The 11,633-nt window shown below is 42.4% G+C and overlaps 1 protein-coding gene across 1 annotated transcript in view; it reads right to left on the reverse strand.

Moving 5' to 3' along the window:
* LOC126393093 (vang-like protein 1) overlaps positions 1–7,771 on the reverse strand; it is a 29,460-nt gene extending 21,689 nt beyond the window's left edge. The window contains exons 1-2 of the mRNA XM_050048955.1: positions 7,574–7,771; positions 899–1,148 (exon numbers count right to left, since the gene is read on the reverse strand). Of these exons, the coding sequence (XP_049904912.1) occupies positions 899–969 (71 nt within the window). The 5' untranslated portion in view covers positions 970–1,148; positions 7,574–7,771. The remainder of the gene's footprint in view (positions 1–898; positions 1,149–7,573) is intronic.
* Positions 7,772–11,633: the final 3,862 nt, after the last annotated feature.

Consider the following 11,633-nt stretch of genomic DNA (forward strand, 5'->3'; position numbering starts at 1 on the left):
TATGCGCCAGTTTGTGTATTTTCTGCATCAGTTAATGGCGGAAATGTCATGGTATACTTCCTGCTTCAACTGTGCATAGTTGCTTCATCTTCTGTCTGTTTTATGGCAAATTGAAACCATTGCTTTGGAGGTAGCACTGCCACCACATACTCTACTGGAGGCACTGTAGCATCAATGAGTCGTGTTCTAGGAATTTGTTGAAATAAAAGTCCTCTGCTTTTATCAGGTTTTTACTGGGTGGGCACAAATGCACATGTTCTACATATGGAGGGGAGCGTGTCCCTTGTGTCCCCTCCAAAATGTACGGCATTGGTATACTGAATATCTTTGGATTTTGGATTATTTCTCTGCCAGATTAAGACATCTGAATATGTCACAGTTGACTCTGGGGACACTTTATAGGCCAAATGATTATTCAACACATAGAGACAATAACAGGCAGATTATTCGATAATGAAAGATATTGCTAGTTGCAGGCCTACTTGGCAAAAAGCTGGTTGAAAGGGAGGGAAAAGAATATTGAGGAGTGGACAGGACGGGAATCAAAAGACTCATTTGCAGGATAGACTGAGTGAATCACTGAAATAGGTTAGAGCCACTCAGCTGTGACGACCCTAATCCACAAGCTCTGTCTGTCTCAATCTCTATCTTGTTCTCTACTCTGTCTCTCTCATAGTCTCTCGTCTGATGTATTTGGCTACAACCAGCACGTGGCCAGCTCAAACTAGATACAAACACAACAAACTCAGTGTACACTGAAGTCATTATATAGCAAAAGGTGCTGGGAGAGATGCAGCGAGTGATCTAGCAGTAATCAATGCCATGGGAGGGGAGAAATAGACAGCTACAGTGGAGAGGCGTACAGTCAGATGGAAAGGCAAACAGACGGGAAGCATACCCATGTCGGTTTGATCTGCCCGAGCGGCTGGAGTGATAGGAGTAGCCTGAGTGGGTCGACTCGGTGTCCATTCCAACGCAGTTCAGAGCCGGCGATTGGCCAGGGGGATGAGGAGAGATTCGTCGTGTGGCAGAGAGGGTAAGTTGGCAGCAGTACTCAGGAGGAGGAATGGGTTGCTATAGAGACGAGGCTCAGGAATCCACTACGACTGACAACTACCCCAGAGAGTTGCTTTAGTAGCCACATTGACCTGAGAGATAGAGAGACAGAGGGTGAGAAAACTTGCAATGTCTAACAGATAATGCATCAGATACATTCGTCTGGCAATATATATCTGCACAGAGTGAGAGAGCAGAATGATCAGTACTCAAAATATTATAGTCATCATCTATTTTCATTATCTGTACTTCAGCACAGACAGGGCAGACAGATACACAAGATTATCCATCACAAGGGTATGGACAGTCTATTCCTCTGTAAAATGCCCTTTTCTGCCTCTAACAGCTGGATGGATAATGTTTTTTGTCCTCTGCACACTGGGCTTGGAATAATTTATAAGACAAACTTTATTTGGAAACACTGCCGTTAAACCACACAATCAAATGCCACATTCACACGTTTCATGAAGTCATTGTTTTAAATAGTCAAGCTCTCTCCTTTAAGCCTCTTAAATCAATTATGTATGTGTGTGTGTGTTTTATGTGACTGTGTCTTAATGATGTCATTCTGTCCTGGTCTCTCTCTTGTAAAAAAAAATAATGCATCTCAGGAGACTTCCTGGGTAAATATAGATTAAGTAAACAATTACATCAGAGTCCTACAGACATGCTGCAGGAGCTTCAGGGAGGGAACCACAGACTGTATCATTAAGTCACCCATTTGTTTGTGGACTACCATTTTAAAGCCTTGTGTTTGGCATTTTGGCTGCCATCTTGAAAGTTTGGAGCCAAAGGTGAACCGAGGAGACCATATTTGGCCAAATCGGTGACTTATATAAAAAGTAACACCCTGTACAGTTGTCATGAATGTGGAAATTAACTTTAGAGACCTAAACAGTTTTTGTACCAAGCTGTCAACATGTTTTTATCTGCTGTAAAGTTGGGCATTTTAAGGGGTCTGCGGGGATTGACTCGCTCTTGGAGCCAGCCTCAAGTGGCCATTGGAGGAACTGCAGTTTTGGGGATTTTGGTGTTTCAAATGAAGCATTTCGATGCTTCATTTGTCAGCACCGGAGTTAACCACTTGGAGAAAACAGAGGCCAGTGCAACCAGTTTCAACTAGCACTATAGAATGCTCCAAGAATGAGTCCTGAAACCTGTAAATGAGTTAGCATTTTTGCACTTTTAGCTCTGTTGTCTTGAAGTCAATGGGTTTTTTGTTAGATGCCTGAAATAAGGTCTGTGGTTAACACAAGCTTCAGAGATTTTGTTTTGTACTATGGCATGAAATGCATCAGTAAATACCCCACTCATGAATTTTGAAGCTTTTAGGTGTCTCAAGAAAGTGGCTAAATGAGACTACAGAACATCATCACGCCGATCATGGCTTCCCTGCCTAGTTGTGGAGGTGACGGTGAAGTCATGCGACTGTGGTGTAGTTAGTTTGTAGCCTGACGTTAGCTTTTTACTTCTGGTACATTTATGCTATAAAAATCACAACAGTGATGTTCATTTGTGAAGATTATCTTGCTGAACAAATGCAAGTATCACAAACGTTTGTTTGCAGCAGAGCTTATTTTCTGCAATAATCCAAAATCCAATGAAAAAATTCCATAAGCTTTTTGACGAGGGAACCAGGGTGAAACAAACTTCTGCATCAGCTCACAGAAAGAACAACATCCCTGCAGCAATCTCCTAGAAGATATGATAAGGTATGCGCTCCAAATGTGATAATTGAAACAATATTGAGAGCAGAATGACAAGTAAACATAGCATCTTATAGAAAGTGCTCAAGCCAAATAAGAAATACTGCAGTCCACTTAGAAAATACCCAATGTACACAATGTATGATGAAGATCAGACTGAGGGTGATTTTCATTGTACTAACTTATGCTTCCTTGAGCTCTCTCTCCTCCCGTGACCCAGAAATCGTCCTCCCTCTGCCAAACATCTTTCAATCCCTTAAATGCATCTCGAGGAGACGAGGAGTTCGGAGAGAGGAGCTTACACTGGTGTATCCCACACCTCTGTTCTTCACATCTCTCTGTCACATCCTTGCTGGAAGGAGCCAAGATGTGAGGATGAGACATGGATGAGGGAAGTGAGGAGACATGTAAGCATAATAAAAAGCACCCTGAATCTACCAGACTCACTCTCTGGGCCCTAATGTATGCTGTGTAATGCACAGGGACGTCTCAGGGCTTCACCATGCATGACCGTTCATTTAGACCTCAATCTACACTCTGTCTGTCTCCCAGCTGTTGTCCTGACAACCGCCTGCCAATCAACATCCACAACCCAGTCTCATCTTACTAACTTGAATTACTCTCCTTCTTCTCCTGTCATTTACAGGCTATTTGTTATCTCTGGAGCCAATGGTGCATATAAACAGTGAAATAGTCCAATCAGCATATTAGGATGTGAATCCTCGCAGTGGCGTTGAGATCATGCTCTGAAAACGATGTTTAGAGGAAGACACAATGTAGCTGATTTCCATTAAGATGATGCAGACAGGGCTGAATGTTTTTCTCTCCTTCCATTACCCATCATGAGACTTGTGGACAGCGCATATGAGAAACCACAGATTTTCCATTAAGGAGTGTCATACAATGCATATAAATGATGTAATAACATCACCACTGTCTGTCTGTGGGATCACATGTGTCAGACAGGAGCTAGAATTTGCAAATGATGGCGTGGTGACAAAATGCATAGGACATCAGTCTCCACTGATACAGCCATGTATGCTATTGAGAGCAGGGGAACATATGCTGAACGAGGCAGGGTTGTACATATACACAGGGCTTCAATAAATATTGTACTCGAACATACTGGTGCACTCCACTCGCAGCATCAAAGCTGATGTTGCAGCATCAATTTTTAAACACAAACCAGAGTTTTGACAGAGAGAAAGTCATATCTCTCATCTCTACCCCACATCTGGAGCGTCCACTGTTGCCTTGGCAACACCGGAGGCAGGAGCAGGAGGCCCCGTCTAGCAGCAATAATCAATCACTCCCGCTGAGAGTAAATTTGTGTATGAGAGGGTGAGTGTGGGGGGTGGCACAGTGAGAGGGCACAAAGAGCAAACAATGGCTTCTCACCACATCCAGCGCCAGTACGGTTAAATGAATAAGCCAATGATTTGAATAAAAGCTGTTAACCCCCTGAGTGCTGATCTCTGAACGCGTGGCAGTGGTATGTGGGCCAAGATGATTCCTCTGAGAAGCCACTCATCCACGAGGCGAGCATGAAGAGGCATAGTGAACCAGGCCATGTGGAAAATCGCAGCCACGGGGTAAGAAAAACTATCAGTTACAAACCAACGGATAACTATGAATAAAGCATAACAAGGTGCATCTGAGATGAGCGGCTGCACGCTTATTTTGAGTCGGTCCATCCAAAAAAATGCGGTAGTCCCCTGTGAGGGACTCTGCGTGGAAAATGGGTTCTCTAGTGAGGCGTAATAGCCTCACAGTAGACCGTTCTGGTTGGCTGCACCAGGAAGAGATTCACAAGGGCAGAAAGTGACACTAATGTAAAACAAACACTCATTAACGTGTTTGTTTAGTGGATGGAGGCTGTGGCACAGTGGGAGCTACTGTAACTACACCCATGGATAGTATCATGGATTTTTTTTTGCTTTATCCAAAAAGGAGAATATAACAAGACGGCACCATCGCAGCAAATATGTGTGGGAGTCCATGGGGAGAGCTGTAGAATCCGATAGGTTTGGTTCTTTGCAGCATTTCCCCCCCCGCTGACTCAACTCATCAATTAATCATAAGATAAGAATGTGGGATTTTAGCTCCATGTCCTTGGCTGCAAAGACTTTGGCCTCCAATCTGGGCAGAGAAAATAGGTGTGGAATATGAGATTCCGTTGAAGTGCCCGATGCAGTGCTGGCACCCTAAATGGCACGGATCAGTCTCGTAGCTCATCTACAGCACATGCTGAGGCCTGGTTACCATGGCATCTGTGCCCTCCCTCACACCCATTAGCCCCTGTGCCTTCCTTCCTTCATGTGCGCCCTGCCCTGGTGGCATTATGCCATAATCTGCCAGATGCAGCAGCTGGCAGTCTGCTGTGTTAGTTTATTTCCCTTTTTCAAAGCAATCTACAAACTACAAAACCTCATCTACGACATATACAGCGGATATTACTCTAGGGCCACGACTAATGATTATTTCCATTTCCGATTCATCTGCTGATTATTTTCTTTAGTGACTGATTATCTGTTTGGTCTATGCCCTGTTATTTATAGTGACACAGTTTTCCAGAGCCCAAGGCAACATCCTAAAATGACTTGTATCATCCAAACAACAGTTCAAATGCCAACGATGATCAACTTACTATCACAAGAGACTTTGAAAACCCACAAATAGCAGTGCTGTAGTAACTGAGATCACTCTTGGTTTTGAAACTGGACATTAGACCACTTTTTTAAGATCTTGGCCTTGTCTCGGAGTCGTCATCTCAACCACATTTTTACTTGGTCTTGTTTCATTGTCAGAGAAAGCAGACTTTACCACAACTGCGGGGATATCACTAAATTGCCTGGTGTGTTGAATAAAGATGGTTGAGTTAATTTCAGCTCCTTAGTGTTCATATTTCTTTGCTCATAGAAAATAAAGGACATAAAATCACCTTTGCAATGCTATTTGATTATCTTATTCTTCATGGTAGTGTTATATTTACACATATGTCCCAATAAAAGACATGAATAAAGAGGAATCTTCATTGTGGATCTTTCAGATCAATTTGAGAAGTGCCTCTGGTTTACATGTTTCACATTTTATCGTAAGTGTGTCATGCAGTGTGGGACTCGCACTAGTCTGTTCTTGACTTCGTCTTAACCCCTCAAAGTCTTGGTCTTGTCAGTCTCAATACATTTCTGGTCTTGGTTAAGATGGTCTTATATTATATTATTATTATTATTTTAGTGTGATAAGAAATATTCTTTGAAAGTGGCAAATAAATCACAAACACACACACACACGTGAGTAACACAGTCCAGTAAGCTGCATAAGACCTCTTTGACATCAAACACACTGTGTGCCAGTGTTATTTATAGTGATAACAATCTCCAATCCCTCCATGGACTCCAGATAACCCAGGGGAGCAGCTGCTGATTAACATATTAAAACATCCCTGTTAACTGACTAAAATCTCATGAATGGAGCCGAAGATGCAGAGAGATGAAAATCTCATGGAAATGTCATGTTTTGTTGTTTAGCGGACCTCATTAGGAGCTCGCTTCCTGTGTATTTTCCTTTCATTGTTTGCTGTGACATCTGATTCTTGGCACAAAGGTATTTGTCAGATATGTTCAGAGAGCAAACCTGTGACCTTTGAGTGACTGGAAAGAGTCTCAGCCACTCCCACCCTGCTGTTCTTACACACACACACACACGCACACACACCCCGCAGTAAAAGGAGAAAGTTAAGACCTGACACAGTTCTCTGGAATGCAAACTTAGTCCCCCCTGATCCGCTCATGTGGAACTAAATAAAAGTACAGTACAGGGAGAGGGAGCGAGGTGGTGAGAGATATACCTCGGTGCATTCCTACTTTAAGAGCACTGCTTTTATGCCTGTAAATACACTACAGTACACTACCCTACAGTGCATCATGCATTACAGCGTGCTATCCAAGCTTTGCAGGATCCTAATGCTCCTCCGTAGCCTAAAGGTAGCTCCACTTTCCACCGCTCTTGTGGCACTCTGCCCTGCCAGCCAGAAAAACATGCTTTAAAAGGAGAACAATGACAAAAAGCATTGCTGGGACTCTCTTTTGATCATCCGTGGCGAGAATAGCTTCCAGGGGGGATGACTCATTTATACAAGGGGTTCCCATACCTACCAGTGTCTTTATCTTTACACCTCTCTGCACAGGACCTATCAGCTCTGATCAATAATAAATAGGGCTGCACAGTTTCACTGCAGCATCATGACTCTTAGTGAGGAGGACAGTGTCAGAGGAGGCACGTGAAGCAGTCATAGTAACACCTCATCCAGCTGTGCCCTATGCGCGCTCTCCAGACAGCTGCTGATGATGGCGATACACACCATCACCCTGCTGCATCCAATACGCCCTTTATTTTATAGGCTCCTGGGTGTGAGAGAGAGGAGCTATGGGATGTGATGTTACTTCTCTGTTACACAGCTGCAGTTTCGGTTACAATAGATCTGGTTTCAGTCGCATCCTGATCACCATTAACCACACTAAGCTGCTATCACCTCAAATAATGCATGCATTATTATGATTCTATATATTTGTCCACACATAACAGACACTGAGGCAGTTTATAAATATAAACTCCAATATCAGCCCCACATAAATATAGGTGAGGAGGACTAAAGGCTACATCTGTCTGATGAGGAGGAAACCATTTTTCCACGACGGCAGCATTGAACTTCATCAGTAATTCCTGCGAGGGGTTGTGTCTCAGGCTTCTGGCAAGGGTATACACGGTGTAATGAACGCAGCATTGCGATGATCAGTTCATTCACTTACCTTTCTTTTCTCAGATGTGTGTCATATTCCTCCGCTTGCGCCTCGGTGTCAGTGTTTCGGTGACGCCGTCGCCTCCGCCGCTGCTGCCGCTGCTGCTGCTGAGGGTGCTGTAGTGACAGGGGCAGCTCCCTCATACGAGCCTGGCCATTGTGGTTCCCAGCACCAGAGAGAGAGGCAGCATGGAGGTACAATACTCTTCAAGTGCAATCAAACGAGTGTTTTCAGCTGCAGCCCACAAGAGGTCGTCCTTTAGGAGAGATGTTGACCTGTTAGAAGCAGGAAGTTGGTGCATGTTTCCTGTGAATCGAAGTTAAAGACCCTCTGTATAAAAATGTGTTTTATTGTCACTTGGATGTTTGAGCTTTGCTTTGCCGAATATGTGCAGAGTTTGACAACAGAAGATCACATTCATCTGCTGAAGGGGGAAAGCTTCTCTGTGCTCACCTTAAAAGACCAAACACTTTAACACATTAGATCAGCTCATTGTCTGTCTGTGGTTCAAAACTCATCAGTCACTTTGTTGAGTCAAGGATACCAATTGCACTTGGGATGAGGGACTTCTTAAATACATTTTTGGTTGCCTTTGGTTGGACTCTATAGTGCCTCCCGGAGCTGAAGAGCTCCAACTGGCTAAAGAGAGGGTGGGAGCTATCTGCCAAGATGGCAAAGATAGATCGCTTTCTTCCTTGTCCTTCCTGTAAAGAGCTGGGTCAAGGGCTTCTGTGGCTTGCCAACTATTAAACTTGCTATTGTCACAATCCTAGAGAGTTTATTCTTGGATGTAGAGGTAAGGTGACCATACCAGACAGAAAGATGAAAAGGTAAAACACTCTCAACCATCGTTGGGTACATCAATTCTTTAGTCTTGGCCACATTAATCTCTAATTTGCTGATGCGACACCATGTTTGAAGGGCCGTAGTGTGGGCCAGGTGGGCAACTACACCTGATGGATCTGTTTGCTATTAAAGACCAACTAATACCATTTCATCAGCATATGTAAACAATCTGAGATATTTCTCACTGATCATAAATTCATTAGTAAACAGAGAACCTGTGCTCACAGTGAGCTCCAGCTCTAGTTGCTCTAGAGCTCTATAAAATTGACTTTTCTGTGAAGCAGACATTTTGTGTCCAGCACTTTAACTTCTGAAATCTGCATATTCATTGTCTGGATTTTTCAAAAAGGAAGAACAAGTAGATGCATGAAGTGGATAATAATAAAAGAAATATTCGAGAACTATCTTAGTGATTTTTACTAAAACATTATCAGGTGTCACCTAAACCATTAAACACCTGCGAGGCTGGATGACCACAATCAGGAATGTGGTAAGTGCCCTCGAACTCAAGATCGCCAAGTTCAGTGTATGGCAGCTGTTTTGTTGTAATTTTGTTTTGGGAATACGCTGAGTATACACTACTAAAGCAAAGTATCTCCTGAAGTAATAACAGCCTTAAGGTGGTGCCTGCTTCAATACCTGGGGCTGCATTCACAAACATTCTGAGAGTACTCCCAGAGAGCTCCGAACTTAGCCTAACCATTTTAGTGAGGAGTCCTAGCTTAGGAGTGATTTAGGAAAGTTCTCAGAGCAACTCTGAGCAAGGATGTGCAGAAACTTTTACCTTACTGCGGAGGTGTGGTTGACCCCATTGCTAGGTATGATGCATTCTTTAAACAGATGTGATTGGTTGTCAGAGACACACCCCCTTTGTGAGCCTGCAAGGTGTGGATACCCAGTGGAAATCAAATGAACTGCTGAATGTGAAAGTGTTGTCATTGTTGGTGTGATCACTCTGCTGATGAGAGATTAAAACAGACCCAAGTCATCACTGTTGCATTTTCTCCAGTTTTCCAAATATCTTAGTGTTGTGATCATTTTGTTTCTGGCGTCATAGTTTTATTGCACTGGGCGGGAAATGTGTGTGTATCCCTAATGAGATCGACCACAAATATTTTTCCTGCATGATCTAATCTGTGGCATTTCATTTCCCCACTGTCATTCATTGTTTGGAGAATATTTCTCCTATCTCTGTGTGTTTCCACCATTTTCTCCTCTGCTTAAGAAACTCCCAAGCCTCTTAAAAGCCCTCCTCTCTACTCCTAACAGTTTTTCACCTTTAGGGCTAAGATGCTTTATGAATAACTTCTATCTTTACCAGGACCTAGTCTTAACTTTAAGGAGAAATTCTTAGAAGATGTCATTATTCTAAGGATTTTCTTTCGTCAATTTTCTCAATAGGAGCAACTCTATCAATGCGGCCCCTGATTTTGAGGCTGTCTTGAGAAGAGGGTCCCACCTGCATTTGATTACCATGATTACTCACCTGATAAGTGTCACCCAAGAAATGTAGTTTCTGTAACTTTGGTGCCAAACAATATAAGAGCATAACTACTGTAAGCCAGTAAGGGGTCAAGATGTGTCACCTCTGGACTCTGCAGGGCAAAATCTGCCCTAACTTCCTTGTGATTCGGACAAATTGGCTAAGTTAGGACATTCCATCTCTGGCCAGATGACAGAGACAACATTTAAGGGACCAACACCATTTTTTTTAAAAAATGAAAACAGTCACTTTTGCACCTCGGAAAAAAGGCCATGATAGGCCATGGTGGTAACAGGTTGCAGTTTGTAGGGAAAATAAACACTTCCCTAAGTGTCTAAAAGATGTTTGCGTCATTAGTATCAGTCATACACAATTTAGCAATGTTGTGCCTTGAAATTTATTTCTGACCTTACAGCAGTTCACATATAAATATCACCCCAAGATCCATTCTGTATCTGCTCTAGGGATTTCGATGATATCAAATCTTCAACCGATCAAATTTCCCTTTTCATGCACATTTTTTAGCCAGCGTGAACAAAATGGACATTAGAATGCCTTTAATTTCATGACAACTGAGCAAACTAATTGCTGATGAATCTCATGTGATATGATCAAAAGCTCCATAGCAGCTGCTAAATGCAAAAAAAGCAGTGTTTTCAATGACTCAAGGCACACCAAAGACATGTAGCTATAACCTTTAATATCATCTGAATGGAAATAACTCCCCCTTCATCCATGACTTGGCTTAGGACCCACTGTAACTGATGTAGGCATAATGATGGCATAAATATTGTTACACCTCAGATGCCAGATGAAATTACAGGAATGCTTAACTTCAAATGGCCATTTGTATAACAGTTACTCACCCTGTGTTGTGTTGAATTTGTGAAGAAAACTTTGCTTTTCTTACATGTCTCCGTGGCGAAGCAAGAGTCCAAAAACAGACAACATCCTTGATGAATTTAAGTCATTGGGGTCTGTATTTAACAACAGGAAAACAATATCAAAAACACACAATTCAGGTAAGGTAGTACAGTCCAAGTCTCATTTATCCAGTTGTATGCTCAGCACTTCCCAAACACATGCATTTTTGCTAAAATCTTAGTATTTAGAACTAAACAGAAAGTGAAAGTCTATGCTCTCCTCAAAGCCAGACTCCATTGACAAAAACAATAATTTTACCTTGCTAAGCTTATTAGCTGCTGATCTACTGCTGTCTCAATCAGTTAGTTTTTTGGTGTTATTGTGTGACCTTGGCGAGTGCAAACTAACCCTTTAAAACATCGAAGTCACACAACTACAAACAAAATTACTGATTGAGGCAGTGGTAGACCAGCAGCTCCTCTTGTTCAGTGAGGTAAAATTACTGTTTTTGTCAGTGGAGTCTGGCTTTGATGAGAGTGTAGATACATTAAGTCTCACTTTCAGCTCAGTTCCCTGCTGGAAAGGGTTCCCTTTTTTAGGGAAGTACAGAGCATTTGACTGGATAACTGACACTTGGATTATGCTACACGAATTGTGTGAGTTTTTAAATAGATGTTTTGATATATTTTTGCTGCTGATAAACGTACTACCAATATTAAAAATGACTCAGCAGAGTATGCAACCATTACAGATAAACATGCCCATACAAGTGTCTCAAATATATTTTAGGAAAGGCCTCTTTTACCAACAAAAAAGTGCAAGATTTCCTATGAGATATTTATGCAAAGAGGATAAACTTTTTACAGTTAAAACTTC

The sequence above is a fragment of the Epinephelus moara genome, chromosome 7 (assembly GCF_006386435.1).
Source record: "Epinephelus moara isolate mb chromosome 7, YSFRI_EMoa_1.0, whole genome shotgun sequence".
NCBI classification, from domain to species: domain Eukaryota; kingdom Metazoa; phylum Chordata; class Actinopteri; order Perciformes; family Serranidae; genus Epinephelus; species Epinephelus moara.